This window comes from Trachemys scripta, chromosome 12 (genome assembly GCF_013100865.1).
Source record: "Trachemys scripta elegans isolate TJP31775 chromosome 12, CAS_Tse_1.0, whole genome shotgun sequence".
Taxonomy (NCBI): domain Eukaryota; kingdom Metazoa; phylum Chordata; order Testudines; family Emydidae; genus Trachemys; species Trachemys scripta.
Genome location: NC_048309.1, coordinates 4,007,805 through 4,028,194, shown reverse-complemented (window position 1 = coordinate 4,028,194; position 20,390 = coordinate 4,007,805). Strand labels below are relative to the sequence as shown.

General features: G+C 39.5%; 1 protein-coding gene across 1 annotated transcript in view; it reads left to right on the top strand.

The window, feature by feature from the left end:
• The window catches only part of ZBTB46 (zinc finger and BTB domain containing 46), a 100,958-nt gene extending 82,363 nt beyond the window's left edge, over positions 1–18,595 (top strand). The window contains exons 6-7 of the mRNA XM_034786616.1: positions 2,098–2,273; positions 13,048–18,595. Of these exons, the coding sequence (XP_034642507.1) occupies positions 2,098–2,273; positions 13,048–13,437 (566 nt within the window). The 3' untranslated portion in view covers positions 13,438–18,595. The remainder of the gene's footprint in view (positions 1–2,097; positions 2,274–13,047) is intronic.
• The last annotated feature ends 1,795 nt before the right edge of the window (positions 18,596–20,390 follow it).

Genomic DNA, 20,390 nt, shown 5'->3' with positions numbered 1-20,390 from the left:
TGAGTTGTTGAAATTTGATTTCATTCCATGTTAGAACGAAAACAAAATTTTCCAAATGTTTCCACAAAGTGGAATTGTGTTAAAATGTCCATTTTTCTTATCGAAAAGATCAGATTTTCAATTTGGGCATCTCTCTCTTGTCAGAAATTACCAGAAAGCCCTGGACCTTAGAAAACTGATAAGTCTCTGAAACATGGACTCTTCGATTTAACAACATATTTCAATGAAAATATATTTAGTCAAAAATGTTCCAACCAGTTCTTGTTAGGACCACTTTTGTGCATTATCTGGAAAATGGCATGTGGCAGCCCAGCACAATTCTGGGGCATTTTTTTTCAGGAGAGTGTCTGCACTGTGTTTGCATGAGGAATCAAACCTAGTTCCCCCTCTCGTTGTGTTTGCTCTGCAATGCAAATAAAAGTAAATTTTTAAAAATAACTGGTCACCAGAGTAAGCTGATGAAACAGGCCTGCTGAGTAAAAAGATGTCATTTTAAAATAGTTCATTTTTCAGAGTACAATTGCACTTGAAGGGCGCGAGTCTGAGATGCTGAGAGCTCTCAGTGTTGACTTAGCTAGTGGGATCTTTGCAGGATGTAATATTTGAGTAAGCAGCTTATCATTTAACTCGGTACCTTCAATGACATAAGACCATAATAGACATTAGACTTCCCTTGTTTCCTTCACTCTCCTACATGCGGTGCTTCATTTGAAAACACAATGCTGGTTTGCCATCTACCTAGAACAATACCATGTTTAAGCCCACCAAGGTTTAAGATGTCAACTAGAATTTGCTTTTATTGAATGCAAACCAGTATCCTTAAGATTAAGAATCCAGTTCCTTACTAGCAGTAAAACTGCTTTGGGCAAAGATGATCATTGAAGTGGGTAATATTTAACATATAGTAATGGCAACCAAGAAAATTATTAATGAGAAGATATCAAATGCTACATGCACAAGGACAATGACCTCCAAATGTATAGTGGGTGGGTTCCATTAAGGAATATTAGATCTTCTTTTTTCCCCTGCTTTGTTTTGCATGTTCCACTTTCATTTTTATTTGGAGGGGGAAACATCAACACAGCTTCTATGTGCACTCTGCTGGCAAATTAGACCCTTAGGCTGTCAATACTGTATGTATCCCTAGAGTCCAGTTTGAGTGCACTTTACCTCTAAAAGGATGGCAAAAGGAGAAATATTGACAGCACAGGAATAACTTATAAAAATTCATTCTCTTCCAAATCATTCCGGAGAATGTGATAAGAAAATTATTCCAACAAAGATTATACAATTTGGACTGTGAACACTCTTTCAAGAACTGCGCTTTAATTCAACATTTTGTATCCGCTTTTTGCTACTCTCTATACTTGCAGCAATAGTAATACTACTTTAAAGATGGTTACTGTTAAATGCTTGCATGGTGAACTCTATATTTGTTCAAGATGCCCCTCAATCTTTGAACATTAATGGAAATACTGCCATGGTACCTGGTTTATTATAAACTGCATTTCACTCATTCGTTTTACTTAGGGGTTTAAAGAGAAATTCTGTATACTGCTATCGACATGTCACATTTGTGATCCTCTCTTCACAGCCAGTTATTTCTGACCTGATTCTGCATGTAGCTGTTTCAGTACATCAGGGCATTGTCACTAACTAGAACTATGCTTGAATTTCAGATCTCTCTCTGTTGGCCAACTAATTCCTGAAAATAATTTAGCATTATAGCAGATTATAGTCCCCTTTTGTTTTGTACTTTAACAGACATTAAGGAAATTGGGTCATTCTTTTGCTGTTGCTAAATATTTGACAGCCTGGTGTACTGTCTTATCAACAAATTTCTCTGGGGGAGATACTTGAAGTTCCCAGCTGTGTTGACACAGTATAAGTACCCTAGTTAAAATCTGCCGCTTAATAAGGCAGACATTAGAAAGACAGTGTAACATAATTGAACTTGTTAAATGTTTTCCTTATGCGGAGCGTAAAACAGTGGGAATGTGGTCTGACAGCAAAAACATTAATGAACATTAAGCAAGAAAATGGATTATTTGAAATGTTTTAAGTTGTAACCTGCTTTCTTGGGTTGCTCTTTTTCAGTAAACGAATTCACAGTCATCAGAAAAAAATTCAAGTGCCCATACTGCAGTTTCTCAGCCATGCATCAGTGTATCCTGAAGAGACACATGCGATCCCATACAGGAGAAAGACCCTATCCTTGTGAAATCTGTGGGAAAAAATTCACACGCAGGGAGCACATGAAACGGCACACCTTGGTAAGTAGGAGCGTTTGAAGTAGTTGGAAAATAGAAAGATGGTTTGTTGTGCTTAAGGAGAAAAGGAATTTCACCTGACTTAGATTTGTGTTCTGTTTTTCCCCTGGTGCTCTTCTGAGTCTTTTATGGAATGCAGAAGACCTCTGTCCTGTTTTCTCCACTTTTAAAAGTCCCAGGGTCTTGCTTATTGTTCCTCTGGAGTTATTCAACAATGGGTCCTCCAGAGGAGTTGCTGAAGAACAATTTGAAGTGGTCTGCACACCCTGTTTAATGCTCCTGGCCCCAAAGTGAGGGACTGAGCTGGAATCTCAAACCTCACTTCCTAGTGCACGAAACTACTTTTTAATGCAACATAGACTGCTGTGGAGGACCTATTAGGCTTTGGTGCTTCAAGGCACAAGAGACAATGTTATCTTTATCTTTAGTATAAAAAATGTTGGCCTAATAGGCTGAATAATTAGGAACACATTTTTTTGAAGTAATACATCACCCAGTAAAAGCAAGGAAATACCGCTATCCTGTTTCACTTAATTATCATTTAATACATAATTTCATTAAAGATTGCTTGCTGTTCAGACAGCTGCTAGAACAGGGATCGGCAACCTTTGGTACGCGGCTCGCCAGAGTGGGCCGGGCCAGTTTGTTTACCTGCCGCATCCACAGGTTCAGCCAATCGCAGCTCCCACTAGCGGCGGTTCTCTGCTCCAGGCCAATGGGGACTGCAGGAAGCCGTGGCCAGCACATCCCTCAGCCCGCGCCACTTCCCGCAGCCCCCATTGGCCTGGAGCGGTGAACCCTGGCCAGTGGGAGCTGTGGTTGGCCGAACCTGCAGACGCAGCAGGTAAACAAACTGGCCCGGCCCGCCCCGGCGAGCCGCGTGCCGAAGGTTGCCGATCCCTGTGCTTAGAAGGTCAATATGTGCTGTTGTAACTTGCTGGCTTGTCTCAACTGAAGCGTTGTTATAAACACATGATATTGTGTGTGCATTTTTTTGTCAAATTTCCTTCTTCGGTGGTAGTATTTTCCCTTCCATGCATTTGTTAGCATCATTTCTATAGACTTGCACTTGACAAGCCTTCACCTTGATGGTGTGGGGTGATATTGTGGGATAGTACAGATTACATGAAGTCCCATCTGGTGATAGTGAAATTAGATATCATTGTTGTTCATACTCACTAGCTACTTTTTCAAAACCTTAATATCCTGGCAATTTCTATTTATCATAATAAATTCAGTACACACAAACTAGAAGTGCTAGAATCTAACACTTGCCAAGTTTATTTTGATTTTATTTTTAAGCAGAATGTTTGGGCTAGTATTTGACACAAAGGAATCTAAAACTAACTTGCATTTTTCTCCAACAACAACAAAAAACCCTTGAAACAGTTTTAGTTTAAAAAGAACAAATTTTATGTCAACTTCTAGCACAATAGTTTCAACAGCCAAGACCAGCACTGTCCCTCTTCCCCCTTAAATCAGGTCTGTAGCAAAAACACCAGTTTCAGCTTTAATTTTAGGGATGGTAGCAGCTTCATAATAATACTTTCTCATACATCAACTGGTTTGTAACACTGTGGGAGAGAAAGGGAAAAAGAGAGCTGGGCAGATAAATCACTGAAAAAAATGGTTAGAGCCTGTTCAATAACTTGCTTGTTTTTACCTTTCATCACCTTTTTAATTTTGAATTTGCAAATAGATACAACTACTAGAGAATTCAGTGGAATGTATTGTCTTCAGAAACAACAGTTCTTGATTGTGGGCTGTAAGACTGACTAAAATCTTCCAGGCTAAGAAAAACCCTTACCTTAATGGGTTTTGACAGATAGGAGCTGGAGACAGCTTTTCCTTTTAAATGATGTGTATTCCATGTGAAGTACATGTAAATTAAGGTATCACAAAAGATTAAAGATAAATTTAGACTGATTTATGTTTTACTGGTTATAATTCAAACAGCAGATATCCACAAAGGAATCCTCTCTCCCATCACCAAATTTTGAATAGGTGATTTAAAATGATAATTCAAGTTAAATATAACACATTTGAATATCCTGAAATATCCTGCAAGGTTTTTTCCTGTTGTAATGGATAGTTTTAAACAGGTTAAATGTAGCATATTTTTATTTTCTCTTGCACAGGAAGCAAACTACATTGTCTTTCAGAAGTGAATTGAGAGAGTTTTGTACAAATCCATCTTAGATCTCCATTTTTGCTATAAGGAAGGCCCGTCAGGTCACTACCATGGTGTACTGAAATGGAGTTAAAATTATTTTAGTATATACATGGGGAGGTGTATCAGACATCTCTGTGAGATCTATAACTTTTCTTCATATGCAGTTGAGCCCGTCCCTCGGAATCCAGTTATTTCTTGTTGTTTTGAAAGTGCCAACTGAGTGTGCAGATTTGTAGGGCAAGGAATAAAGTCCTGAAAAAGTGTCACATTGGAATAAAATGCATTACTACTTATGTTATCAAAGTTATTCCAAAGAATTTATCAGTTTAGTTATAAATCGGTTAAAGGTTGGGTTAACAATCATAGAAATGTTGGGCTGCAAGAGACCTCGAGAGGTCAAGGCCAGCCTCCAGCCTGAGGCAGGACCAAGTAAACCTAGACCATCTGTCAAGGTTCCTTCCCCACTCTGAATTCTAGGGTACAGATGTGGGGACCTGCGTGAGAATCTCTAAGCTTAACTACCAGCTTAGATCTGGTTTTGCTGCCACCACCCAAATTATTTGAGTCATTTGGGAAACTGTCTACCACCCTCCCCCCAGAATATATCCCTCCCAAGTACTATAACCCTTCCATGGGTAGCCTTGAGAGACTTCTCCACCAATTTCCTGGTGAACACCGATCCAGACCCTTAGATCTTAAAACAAGGAGAAAATAACCATTCCCCCTCCTTTCCCCCACCAATTCCTGGTGAGTCCAGATCCAACCCCCTTGGATCTTAAAACAAGGAAAAATCAATCAGGTTCTTAAAAAGAAGGCTTTTAATTAAAGAAAGAAAGGTAAAAATCATCTCTGTAAAATCAGGATGGAAAATAACTTTACAGGGGAATCAGATTCAAAGAGCCCAGAGGAACCCCCTCTAGCCTTAGGTTCAAAGTTACAGCAAACAGAGGTAAACACTAGCAAAAGGAACATTTACAAGTTGAGGAAACAAAGATAAAACTAACACACCTTGCCTGGCTGTTACTTACAAGTTTGAAATATGAGAGACTTGTTCAGAAAGATTTGGAGAACATGGATTGATGTCTGGTCCCCCTTAGTCCCAAGAGCGAACAACCCCCAAAACAAAGAGCACAAACAAAAGCCTTCCCCCCACCAAGATTTGAAAATATCTTGTCCCCTTATTGGTCCTTTGGGTCAGGTGTCAGCCAGGTTACCTGAGCTTCTTAACCCTTTACAGGTAAAAGGATTTTGGTGTCTCTGGCCAGGAGGGATTATAGTATTGTACACAGGCGGGTTGTTACCCTTCCCTTTATAGTTATGACACCATCCCTACCAGGTGTCTGTCCAACCTGTTCTTAAAAACCTCCAATGACGGGGATTCCACAACGTCCCTTGGAAGCCTATTCCATATTTTAACTACATGTATAGTTAGGAAGTTTATCCTAATATCTAACCTAAATCTCCCTTACTACAGATTAAACGGTTTACTACTTGTCATACCTTCAGTGGACATGGAGAACAGCTGATCACTGTCCTCTTTAGAACAACCCTTAACATACTTGAAGCTTATCAGGTTCCCCCTCAGTCTTCTTTTCTCACGACTAAACATGTCCAGTTTTTCTAACCTTTCATCATAGGTCAGGTTTTCTAAACCTGTCATCATTTTTGTTGCTCTCCTCTGGAGTCTCTCCAGTTTATCCACATCTTCCCTAAGGTGTGATGCCCCGAACTGGACAGTGAAAATCTCAATTAAAATAACTTAAAAATCATGATTGGTTTTGTGTTCAGACCATTGTTCCTTCTATGAAGAAGCAATAGGTAGGTTCACTTTGCTTTTTGGACGTTACAGTTCGGACCCATCAGGTATACTGACAAAAATCTCCATAGAGGAACCCACTGACTGAATATTTTCACAAAAGTGGGAACCCTACAGGGGAGGATCGTGTATAAGACTCAAGAAAATGGATAGTTTTATATTCATCAGATTTTTTTTTTCCACTTAGCACAGCATCTCTTTCCACAGGCTACTAGTTCAGTCAGTATCTTGATCTTCAACGACAGGGAGGTGTTGTGGTTTGTGTGAATTGAATATGGGTAGGGAAACCCATGGGATCTTGTGCCTTGTGCTTATTTGCCTTGTAACTTTATTTTCCTCATATGTCAGACGTTTGTGCTTCTTAGTGCCAGTTTGCAGGTAGCACTGTGGAGATGAACGTTGATGTGCATTAAATGCAGACTGCACCTGTTATAAAAATAACTTCCAGACATACATCTCAGAGTAAAAAGTTGAAGTAGAGAAAAGGAACTGTGTTTAAACCACCAAAGACTTTGCTTCTTTCAGTTCCTCAATCAGTGTGCAAGGTTTAAAGGGCCTGGATTAGCTTATGTTTAGCCCAATTTTTTGTTTTAAAAATGTTTTTTTTGTTTGTTTTTTAAAGCTTTTACATATAACCTCAGGTCTGTAGAAATGTTTCTATGCTGTATCTTTTTAAAATCCAGAGCAAATTTTTAAACCAATAAGATTTTCCCTGCATTCCTTGCTTCTCAGCTACTTTTCCATTGTATTAGAGCATAAGAAGCTGAAAGAGAAATTAACTAGAAACAGAAATGACAGATCTATTTTCATTGTCCAGGTTGAGAGAAATACAAAATGTGTGAACAGCACAGATTCTAGTTGTAGTAACGTATGCAATGTTAACATAGGTAAGGACATAAATTTTTAAAAATATGGTTTTAAATCCGATAGTGTCTCTTTAAAACACTGTCTATAAAAAGTTAATTTTACCAGTGTGATTTCTATCTGAAGAGGAGTTAAATCAACAGCTGTGCTTCTGAAAAACACACAAATGACCTCAGATGGCAAATATCTCTTTGATATTTCCTTTCTTCTATTTGATTTACAGATGTGTATTGAGAAATACATACTCTAAATAAGGTTCATTTATTTTATTTTTAAATTACCATTTACTTTGGAGGGCTTAGATGTAATAGCAATAGTAACCAGTGGATAATGTGGTATCAGTTAACATTACATCATCACTCACTTTCCTTGAGGTTGCAATGCACATTGTGTATCCAAAAATGGATGTCCACCTTGGAAGGAAAATGTGTAGTCTTATAATCAAATATTTTTAAATGGCTTCAGCAAAAAGTATTGCTCTGCTGTTGTTTGCTGTGGGGTTTTTTGTTTTGTTGTTTTTCCCTTTGGGTTGTCCCTGTGTTTGCTAAAATTTTCTGACCCCTGCTAGTTGCAGTGTCCATAGTGACCAGAAATTACTTCAATCTAGTGGCTTTGTGAATGACAAACAACAGCTTCCCTGGTTGCTGAGCCCCCAACTCCTTGGAGTAGCTAGAGCTTTTTAAAACTATAAACTGACGTTTTTCGTGTAGCTCGTACATTGTGAATGCAGCTTGTTTGGTTCACACGTGCATTCTGAAACTATGTTCAGTCCCTTTTTCTGGGAAGAGTTGTCTGTAGTCAGCTGGTAGGCAGTTGTCTGCCTGGAGCAGATGCCAGTGTCCTGTCTTAGCTTGCCAAATGGTGGTGTTTATATACAGGGTGGCAGTTAGCCCATACCACTTAAACCAGAATGATCAAGGGGCTTATGTTATCAGTTGCTATGGTATCTAAAACCCTGCCATTTTTTACTTCCTTCCATGAGTATGTGTCCATTCGGATGAGTGCCCAGCCATCTGGCCTTGGGACCAACTGCTCCCTGAGATGTCCCTTTATTATTTCCTTTGGGCATTAGTCTTCTGGTGTTCAGTAGGTACATCCAAGCAGTCAGCTCTGTCCCCTGCAGACACAAAGGTTTCAAGGTCTGTTGTTAGTTTTGCCGTTGTAGACACCTTGTCATACCAGCTGGTTCCCTGGATCTTTTTAGTTTGGTGGGGACATTTTTTCTTTTTCTTTTTTACTCTAGGATTTGGTGCAGTTGCAGCCAGGGCAGTTATTCCCCTTGGAAATATTGGTGAATATCCTTATTATCAAATACAGTAAGCATAGGGTCCGTCTATCATGAAAGTGGTCATTTTCAAATACTGAAGACAAACAGCATATCTGCCTTTGTTTTAGATGGTACATCTTTTGAGTTAACTGGGGGAATGGAAATAGTACATTTTGATGGCAAAATCCAGTAGGGTGGGTCGCTTTGAGTATTCCAATTAGACTATCAAACATAGAAAAGGGGTGGGGAGGGTGGAGAATAAGAATCATTTAAAAGTTTGGGCTGCTGGTCAGTTTTCTGTTTGAAGTTATGGTTCATTTTTGGTGCATATTGTGTCACTTCTGACTCTTGCTCTCTTGGCCCTGCGGACCTCACCTCATCTACCTATTTTGCCATCTCTCAAGACAGTGTTGATGTTTTGATTCTTGAAAATCTTTTCAGTAACACAGACTGACATACATGGTTGCAGCATAGATTATTTTAAATGGCTTTTAAGATTCCTTCTTTAGCATGGGTCTACTATCCAACTTTAAAAAAAAAAAAAAAAGTTTGCTTCATATTCGTATGGTAATAAATACAACAGTATTTCAAATAGTTTTCAAGAACCCATCTTGAAAAATATTTCAGAGCATGGAATAATGTGTGATTCGATAGGAGTAAGAATGCACTGGCTTTGGTGAACTCAATGTTGATCAAAGAAGCATGACTAACATCTTGTCTACATTACGGGGGGAGATCGATCTAAGTTACGCAACTTCAGCTACATGACTAACGTAGCTGAAGTCGACTAACTTAGATCTACTTACTGCGGGGTCCACACTATGCGATGTCAATGGGAGAGTGATCGGCGGTCATCGAACCCCCAGTAAGTGTAGACGAGCCTTAACTTTTTTTTAGCAGTATGTTGAGTGGTGAAGTTGATCAGTTTCTTCTCTCTCCAAATACCTTTAGTTCAGCTTTGTAACCAATAAGAAAATTGAATATCCTAGTTGTAAGCAATCCAATTAGCCTATGCTCAGAATAGGAACATAGGAATTGCCATAGAACAACTGGTTTGGCGATCAGATCGAGGAAATGTAGATCTTCTGTGACTCAGTTAATAATGTGCTTAATTGGCCGCCTTTCTGAGTAAAAAAATGTTTTTACGTTGGTGAGCCCAAATGCCTTTGGGAGCAAGGAAGTGGAGCCAGCACCATGAGAACTGCCAGCAGACCATTAGAAAGTGGTCCATGGTCCTCAGCCAACTTTTTCTCAAGGGGTCTCAACTTCCCAAGGTGTGATTATGCTTGTCCTTGCTACAAGTTTTTGGGCCACCGTGTCCCCCTTTTAATAGCTACATCTTATAGGCAACTATGTCAAGAGCAGACACAGTATATGGGCAGTTCTTCCCCATGTCTCCATGCTATCTGCTGATTCAGTTACTGTGTTTCTAACCTTTTTCTGTTTGCCCACTTTACTTTTCTTTTTCATACTCCTCCTGTTACTCCCATTCCTCCTTTTTCCTGTCCATTTTTATTAGTTTTTGCTCTCTTGGTTTTTTCTCTCCCTTGCCCTTGTTCCCATTGCCTATTCCATCAATGACCAGAAAGCTACATGCTGCTTGTGATGGAGGTGAATGTTGGCAGCTTTCATGTGGCCGAGACGCCTGTTCTCACAACTGAGCTGTGTGTGGCGAGGGGCGACACACACAGATTGGACCAGCAAGCTGCTTTCTGAGCCTGCACTCCCCACCCATGAGCTGTTATCTCTGGGCAGCTTTATGAGGGCCCATCACAGGGCCAGAGAGGCTGCCTACTTCTTTACCCCTACCAGCATGTTTGCAGCGAGAAATTGGTCCTGCTTTAATTGCTCCGTTGCTCCTCTCATATGGCACCTTACCCAAGTCAGGAAACCTAACATAATCCATAAGTGTTGCTAAACAGAATGACTACAGTCTGTTCAAACAACCTAACTCTGAGATTAGGAGTATTGTGTTCTTGATACTCCCAGCTGGCTTGAACTTTGAGAAACAGAAATCATCAGAGAGCTTAGTGCCTTCCGGAGTGGAGTGCTTGACTGTTACAAAGTTCATGTGAGGAAGTGTTGCTCTTAGATATAAAGTTTTGAGAGAATTTTTTGTTGAGTCTGGCATTACATTCCCACAGTTTCTGTCTGCTCAAATGCCTTGGTGGTGGTGGTCAACTGCATTACAGTGGATGGGAATTACTCAGGAAACCCTTTTTCTTTGACAGGAAATTGCATATATTTGGGGATTCAGACCTGGATGTCAGTAGTCACAGTTCTCAATCCTGCCAGCACAGCTAACATCTCCTGAAGGCAGCAAGAGTGTGGGCTGTTCACCCCCTCTCGCGTGCATTTAGCCATGGTACCAACTGTGCTGGTTACAGACAATTCATTTAGAAAGCACAGAAAGAAGAAAAAAGTCTGTTATGTACACTTGATTTGTGCTACAAGAATTCTTACTTTTAACTAAAATTAGTTGATTTCCAGCTGTCTGTTTTAGTAATTATTTATATCGCCTGGGGACCCCAAACAGGTTGTTATAGTGCCTAGGTCCCCAACCAGAATTGGGGCCATACTGTTTTAGCTGTTGCACAAATATATAATGAGAGGCTGTGTCCCTTCCCCAAAGCACTTACAGTCAAAGCAGACAGAGCAGATGAAGGGTGGGAGAAAGGAAATAGGTAGTATCCCCATTTTGCAGATGGGTAATTTAGGCACAAGGATGAAGTGAATTGTCCAAGCTCACCCAGGCAGTCTGCAGCAGATTTGGGAATTAAACCCAGATCTGAATCCCAGACCAGTGCCTCAGCTACAAGACTGCCATCTCCTGTTCAAAGTGACTTATGGCACAACTATATCTTGACTTGTTTATTTTATTCTCTCTCAATGACATTTTCTATGTGGCACATTTCCTGACTGGTTTCAGATTAATTTCAGATTTAGTCATGCAAAAACTCTGGATCAAGTTATGCCTGATGAAAGTTGGGCTGCTTTAATATCTGTCCCAATATCTCCTTTTTGTGTGGAAAAGCCAACTCACCACTTTACTTGAATGTGAGGAAGCATTTGTTCTAAACTCAGATTGTCAGGTCAAAGTCTAGCTATTAATTTGGGGTTTTTTTCATCCGTTCCTTACTATAATAACTTTGTGGCATAGCCAGCGTAGTTTAAATTGCCCTAGAGCCCTCAAACAGAAGCCAGCTTTTCTCTGGTGGACACGGTAGGCCCATCAATTCAAAGAATAGACAGTCACAATCGATTTGAATGCTATTCCCAGAGACCTCTTGGCACTGTAACATCTTAACAGAAAGAACCTTTAAAAGCGTCACGTGTTTACGCGTGCCATATTATTTTTGGTGTGACTCCATTGAAGTAGAGTTCAGTAATCCTGACCCCACTGATACGTTCTTTTCTTTAGGAGTGGAGTGTAGCAAATTAGCTTAATGAGTAGATAAGCTCCCTTGCTTTTACCTAAAGTGAAAATACGCTAAGGCAGAGATTACGTGTATTAGCGTACTTTGGATGGAGCTGTGTTTAAACACAAACTCTTCAAGTGCTTAGTTCTGGTTATTATACTGTGAAGTTTGGGTCAGTTAGAACAATGTTCTCCCTCTGAATAAATTCTGCAGATGACTTTTCCACTGCTGCTCGTGCTCTCTTAACTGGAATAGCTGTGCATAATGCCATGTTCAGACACACACTGCTGTGTGACTCTTTCGAGAAACAGAAACTTTTGTGACAAACCTGTCAAAGTAAACATACATTTTGAAGCTGATGTGCATTAGAAGGTGGTTTGGTTTTTTGTTTTGGTTTGGGTTTTTTAAGTGGATACATTGGCTAGGTTTTTATTCTTTAGCCTGTGGTGATGGTGATAATGATGGAATACAGACTGCTAAATTCATGCATTACAATATCCTGACACCTGTTGATAAATTACCACCTTTGAGCCTGTCTTCACGGGGAACATTTTTGAAAAACTTGATCAAGGTAACTGTCAATGCAACTAAAGCAGGATACATCTCTCCCACAGATGCACTGCACCACTCCACGCCAGGGCTTGCAAAGGCACAACTTAATCTGGTTAATTGCCGAAGTAACCTCACTTTACTTCAGCGTACTGCAGCTCCATTAGCAGTTTGCACAGTGTAGCTACACTGACCTGGTTACACCAGTGAAAACGTTCCTGAGATAGACAGTTCCTTTGTCTGACCAATAGCAAACACGGAAATTCTGGTTGTTGTATCTTTGAGACATTTCTTGGTAGCTTTTAACTAGCATCTGGTGACAGCTATTTTAAGATAGTACAAGACTTTCAAAATGTAGTAGGAATTTTAGGAATGTGTGCACTTTAGTGCCTTGTGGTAAATGTAGGCTTAAATTACTGGTTTCACAGTCAGGGCTGTTTCAAAAAAAGGATTTTCTGTTGCCTTGTAAAATACCTTCCTACTAATACTGGTAGAAATATAGTGGGTAAAAGTCATACCTGGGACCCATCATTTCTGTTCCAAATACCAGCCAGTGACAGTTACGGGCTACGCTATTTTTTTCCCCTTTACAGCAAAACAGAAAGCATCTCTTCTTTCATGGACCACATTTGCAATTCTCTGCTTAATCTTCCCTGCCTTAATTTTGTTTCTATTTTTTCCTTCCCTAGGTCCACAGCAAAGATAAAAAATATGTATGCAAAGTGTGCAACAGAGTGTTCATGTCTGCCGCCAGCGTGGGAATTAAGCATGGTTCCCGACGCCATGGAGTTTGTGTTGATTGCTCTGGTCGAGGCATAACAGGCCACTTAGATCAGAATGGAGGAGAAGGATCTCCAGATGAATTGTATCCTGGTGAAGGCCAGTACATGGAGGATCCAGATGACATGAAGGTGGAGGGAGATGAAGAGATGGGGGATGATGATGATATAAAATGGAAAGATGACGTAGGAATTTCACAAGATGATGTGATTCTAGAAGATGACAAAGAAGATGTCGACTCTCCACAGGAGCAAGAGAACTCTGGAGAGAATGACAAGGATTTTACTTGGATTTCTTAGGGAAACGGGGAAGGTTTTGTTTGTAGGGGGAGGGAGGGAAGACAGAGTGTGCTGGGAAAAACTAAGTAGCCTTGTTGTCGTCCATGTGTGCAAAAGAGTTGTTTGTGGGGTTTTTTTAAAACAAACAAGTCCTTTATCTGTACCATTCAGATACTGTATTAGTAAGTGTCACTTTTAGTGGCATCAGTTACATCCCTTCCCCTTCTCCCCCATGGAAAAATACGATTGTCTGTCTTTGCCTCTCTGTGGGAGCAAATCAGATTGCATGCAAGTGACGTAAAGTTTCTGAAGATGTGAGCACTGTGAGGGGGGAGAGACTAGGAGACAGTGTAAAGCGTCTGTTCCTTTTATAAACCTTCCCCACCCTGAATTAAATACCAGGGAGGTTTTGCGTCCCAAACCATTTTTTTTTTAAGTTTTGTTTGTTCTAAATTCACAGCAGCAGTGGACTTACTTACAGACTAGTATCATGTAAATAAACTGACCTGTATGTTTGAGGGCTTCTCCATATAACCCAAGCCTTTCACAAAGAATTAATTTAAATATTTAATTTTTTTAATTTATGTCTTTTTTTTTTTTTTTTAATGGAGCCTGTTAGATCAAACAGCAATTCAGGCTGCAGCCTTAAGAGCCACTTTCATAACATGGGGTCTTAACTCCCAAATAGTCCATCAGGTTAAAGATCATGAAATTACTTGGGCCCACTGGCATCTTAACAGAATCCAGTTTTCCAACCTTGTTTAGTTACGTTATGTGAAATGAGTGTTGGTGTTTCCATAAGATTTCTTTTGTTATAAAAGACGCATATAGTTTAGTACCCAGTTGCTTGGTTTACATGAAAGTTGTCACCTTTCTCCCGTAGGTGTCAACTAACTGCCTTTTTCATATTGATGTGTAAATTTTAGTAAATATAAGTCATTTAGCAAAATGAATTACAAATTGTGATAACTCAAGAAACTAGGGGAGAAATCCTGGTTCTGAAGTCAAGATTTCTCCCAAGTTATATTATTATTCATCCTTGCCAAGCTAAAACAGTCCTACTTAATTTGTAGGTGTAGTCCAGATATTTAATTGACTAAGTAAAATTTCCTTTGTTTCAGCCAGGTTGGTTCCAGGTAAGTAAACCTTCTCTTTTAGAGAACCAGATTTCTCCACTAGAGCATCTCCTCTTTCAGTAGAGTTTACATGGGTGTGTTCCAAATAGTTCAGTTCATATTGGCCATTGCTGCCTTCCTATGACAATGTTTAAAGAAAAAACTCAATGAAAGTGTCCTGTTCATAATAAAAGCTTCTGCTGTACCTTTCACCTGTATGCTTTTGGTGCTTAAAAGCTGAAGACCTCACTGTTTTCTTGCTATGGAGCAGACTTTTATATAACCTGTATGAATATGGTGATCGTGAAACCTGCCACAAATAAGCAACCAGTTAAATCTAGGAAGCCAAATGATTAAAAGGTGCTATTTTTCCCCCAATTGTGGGAAAGGCAATTTCTTGTGGGAAAAGCATATAAGTCCTTGCAGTTTAATTTTAACAAATGGAAAGCATGGTTCTACCCAGGGAGTAAAATCAAAGCAGATTTTACTGTACAAAATCCCGGTAATCAAATCTTTAGGTTTTTCAACTATTCGGTGCCAGGAATCTCCTCCCAGTGAAGTGTGATAATGCAGGAACCTACCCACCTGGACCTTTAGGCATTGCTCTAGTTGAAGGGTCATATCACCATTGTGATGTATTTTATTCCTTTCTCTGCAATTGTCTTCAGTTTCTTGGGGGGGTGAGGGAAATCTCACCAATTTTCCTATGCATGTTTTCCTCCTCCCCAAATTTTGGGACTCCACTCACAGTGGTTTATACTTTCACATTGTGCAAAAGCACCAGAATTCTTACTGTTCAAGTTTGGTACTTGTCAGTAATTTGGAAAAATGTTTTTTCTAAGCCAATCCATGTTCTTAAATCTACTGTTAGCTCGAAGCAAAGCTCTGTCATCACTTGTCTACACTGCTGCTAATATTTAGGATTGAGAAAGTTACCCGACAAAAATGGACAGCCAGATTCTTTAAATATTCAAGGAATAGTGGGGGAAGGTCATATAAAACCATTTTTATGAAACTGTAAAAAGCTGTTTTTGCATTTTAGCTTGTTGTAAAGCCCTATAACTATGTTTAAAAAAACCCCAATATTTTAAGATTGGACCTTTATATCCCTTTTTCTAAGTGCAAAAGAAATCAGCAGCTGTGTCCACTCTGTGTTGATCATAAAACCAGGCCGTTGTTTCATGAACTTGACTGCTTTCACCTGTCAGATACGCAGGTTGTGGATTTATTGCCATTTATTCTGTAAATACGACGTTTTTTCCCTAAACTTCCAGCAATCACTTGTTACATGTAGACAAATACATACAGTACTTTAAAGATACCTGTAGCTTGGCTTTTTATATATTAAATCTATTTAAAAATGGAGAAAGGAGAAAAAACCCAAAACCACAAACCTTCAGTTTCTACATTCCAGTTTTTGTCCACCCTGACTCCACTATACAGATTCACTATCTTCAGCTAGTATGTTTTAGGGAGAAACAAAAGGTATTGATCCTGAGTTGACTTTTTCCCTTGTCCCTGCCCCCCTTTTGGGCAAACTTGATTTTGTATTAATATTTTGGGGGTGCTTAGCTTTATTTCATGTTTTATTTGGAAATATTTTATATTGCCTTTCTCTTTTCCTTTTTTTTTTTTTTTAAATGGTGGACAATAAGCCAAATGGCTTTCATAAATGTTTTCTACTAGTGCCACTTCTGTGCTCTTCAAACTGAGGATGCAAAAAAAACCAACAAAACCCACAAAAAGCTAACTTGTTATAATGTTAAAATTCTAATATGGCACATGCGTCTATATTATTAATTTACACTAAATATATATACCAAATAAATCATTCTAATATGTGATGTATACTTTTAAGTGCTTTGTTTTTGATGGAGGTGTGCAGATTTGGAAATTAAAAACCTTTCAGGAATTTCTTTTTAAACTTTCACACCCTATAGGGGTGAGACATGGGATTTTATTTTTGAAAGACAGTGAGTTTTAAAACGGGGATACTTTCTCTCAAATGGAAAGGGAGGCTGTCTATACAACTTTACCAGTTACTTCACTTCTGTGTTCTAAACTGAAATCTGAAACTGCACTATGTTTAACTGCAGGGATAATCTCTGTAAAAATGAAAAGAAATCTGATTTGAAAACAGGAAATTAAGCATGGAAAGAGACCAGCAATTTCCAGGTCCATCCCCAGGCCCAATCCCACAAAGACGTAAGCAAATGCCCAACTCTGTGCAGGTGTTTGACTTTCTAAATTTGGGGCGCCCGTTTAGAGTTTGCCAACCATTGCTCACGTTTTTCTGTGTCCAGATACTTGTGTAATTTGCTGCCTATATAAATTTCTATCTTTGCTGTTCTGTGTAAAGAAATTCTGCTTAAATGTTGTTCTATCCAACACTAGCTCAAATAATCTTTAGCATCCGCTCTTCTATTTCCCTTCAGGAATTTGTATATTTTACTGAGGTTCCTTTTTTAAATTTCAATTTCTTTAAAAAAATAAAAAAATAAAATGCAGATTTAATTTCAGAAAACAACTCCCTTAAAATGAAAAATTAAGACATTTGATCTCAGTGGAAATGTGGGTAATTTTTAAAAATGTTTTATATGTAATGTGTAATCACTGTACCCTGAATCTTTCTTATTCTCATCTTTTTTATATATAAAATGGGGCCAGGACTAAAAAGAGCATCTCAAATGCAGCTTTGCTAATTTCTCATGCAGTTCAGTGATTGAATGCATTTCTTCAGTTTTGTATACACTATCTATGCAGCTCCGAATAAATACCTAAAGCATGCTAAATGATGCAGTAGGTTAGACCTTTGTACAATACTGCATTAAAAGCTTTCTTGAACAATACAGGCAACTTAGGTTCTTGGCTTCTCCTTCCTGTCAACTTTTTGTTTCTTTCAAAAAGTCTTTTTAAAAAATCCTAATTTATATATATTTGAGTATTGTTTCTTTATATATTAAAGTTTAAGGTCACCATAAAACCTCACAAAGATACAGAATGATTTTGCAGGGAGATGAGAAGGGGGACATGTCTCATGAAGGTTTTCAAAGTGACTGGTTCTTTTTAAAAACAAATAGTGTTTGGACTATTAAAGGAATATTTTCTTATCAAACGGAAACCTACTTTAGCATTAGGTCTCATTTTATGTTTTGTATCTTGAATTATGCCTTTAAATGTTCTGCAACTCCAAAGTGAAAATCGCATTCAGTTGACTTTTATATATATATATATATATATATGTATGTTTGGGAATTTATTACTCTGGGTTATGTGTCAAACTCTTGTTCCTGACAAAGTTATATATTTTGATTCTCAATTTGCAGTAGAGCATTGGGTCAAACACTGCCATCTTTGACTAGGCACCTCTGTGAAAAAGATCCACCTTAATGCTTCCAATTTTGCACATCATCCTTTAAAAAAAAAAAAAAAAAAAAAAACCTCCAAGAAAATGCAAAAACTGGAATTTTTTGCAATATTATGAAAGATAATCTTATTTTAGCTCATTCTGTGACATGTGCAACTCTTAAGAAAGCCATACTTAATGGTTCTTTTTATTTTTAGATTCTATATTGTGTTTTGGATTTCTGCCTTTTTTAGAATTTCTGCATAGTAAGAGTGCTGTGTGTATGCTTTCATATATATTTATTTTTCAACATGCTTTAAACCTGTCTACAAAAATAAAACTAAAAATAACAAAAAAACACCAAGACAGTGTTTGAAGATTGTTGACTATTTTTTTTGCTGGGAATATTCTATATTATACTGACTTTATATTAATTATTATAAACCTGTGTTTGTATTGGAGATGTGTTTAATATTTTGGGGAGGTGGGGAGATTTTAGTAATCAGAAGTCAGTGGGCGACTGTGTGTTGTACTGATTTTCTGTAAATGTAGGTCAGGTAAATATTACCTTATTTTCTAGTTGATCTCACAGTTTCTTGTCTGCCTAGGCATGCCGAAGGTATGCCTATTGATTATGATTACTTTATGTGATGGGATTAGCTTAGACATACTTGCAAAAATCAATCAGTTTCAATAAATTGGGAAATTGCTGCTAAAACACGTTGTCTTGGTTTTTTCACACACTGATTGAGACATGATAGACATCCAAGTGTCCCATAATATCACTTGAGAGAGTTTGGTACAGACTCTTGAATGGCCTTTTCCCCCATTAAATTGTCTCCACAGAGACACCCTGTCGAAGCCCACCTGAGCATCAAAACTATTCATTTTGGAATAAGAGGGGACCATGTTAAGTCCAGCTCATGCAGGGAGATTTGTAAAGAAGCATGAATCCCTTCTTCCTTGAGCTCCCTTTTTCCTATCAGTGGATCTGGAGTCCGACTGAGTTGCTCTGGCTTGAAGTTTTTCTTTAACATTTCTACATTTTGATGGACATTTTCCTTAGCTTAGATTTTCTTACTAAACTGAAAACCATTTTTCCTCATTGAAAAATTGTAATAGAAATTTGAGGGGTAACCCAACTCATCTCCCCACTGATGTAGGAACATGTTTCCAGCTGTACCTTTATGACTGTTTGACAAGTCTAGTTTTAAATGTCCCAAACGATGGGGCTTCCCTTCACTAGGAAGACATTCCACCTCTTGGGAAGTTTTCCTTAATATCATAAGCAAAAGGCCTCCCTTTCGTAATTCCACACCACTACTCCTAGTTATGGCCCTTTGTACTCTACTGAGCTATGGGAGAAGGTGAGAGGAAGTCTGGCTTTAAACGCTGTGCTTCATGTGCATGTTTGGAGGGTTCCCCATGACATTTGTGTTCTGCCCAGAGAATGCCGTTCTCAGAACAGGCTTTCTCAAACAGTGAGGCCCCCTACTAGGGGTGCAGGGAAGAGTTTCTGAAAGGAGCCTGAAAATCTTGTAAATTTGAAGAGGAAGAAGCAAGAAAATGCAGATCTCTGTGTGGCCTTTTCTTTTACATCACCCCCAAGGAGCTTGTTCCACCTCCAACCACATTCTCTCCTATGCACCCATCAAAGGCTGCTAGGAATTCCATCCTCTGCAGTGATTCCTCCTGGCCACAGGCTGGCACTGTCATGAAGGCCAGGGAAACAGTCTCCGTCCTCAATGCTACCTGGGGTGGAGGCAGCTGCTGTTTCAGGGGTAGCACCATGGCACTGAGGCTCCCTTTGAGCCCCTATCCCCTTGGCCCATTCCCTTTGGAGTCCTTAAACATTGTCTCCCACCCAGGTTTCCCCATGAGCCCTCCTTCCCCCCAGTGAGACTTGCAGGTCACTCTCCCGTCACCACGTGGGAGACGCAGTCTTTCCCCAGCCCTGTAGGTGCTGCACAGAAACCACCTCCTGCAGCGCCGGCCTGAAGTGCCCCAAAACCAAGAGCCAGGCCTTGAACTCAAAAGTTAGGGAAAGCCAGAGTTAAGCCTACATGGGCAACCTCAGTCTGGCCTCCTTGTGTACATGCATTGGGGTGCAGTCTGTAATTACATGCTATTTGTCCCACAGGACCCCTGCCTCCTCTAGGACTTTTCAACCTTTCTTTCTGAGCCCCCCACCCCCCAACATGCTATAAAAACTGTATGGCCCCCCTGTGTCGCAATAACTGGTTTTCTGCATATAAAAGCCAGCGCCGTAGTTACGGGATAGCAAGCCGGGCACTTGCCTGGGGCCCCTGCATAGCTACATTGCTCAGGCTTTGGTTTCAGCTCCGGGTGGTGTGGGGCTTAAGGCCTGCGCTTCGACGCCATGCGGCGGGCTTCGGCTTCCTGCCCTGGGCCCGAGAAAGTCTAATGCTGGCCCTGTTGGCGTCCCCAAAACCTGCTCACAGCCCTCCAGGGGGCTTCTGACCCCCGATTCTGCTGCTCTAGTGGACAGGATG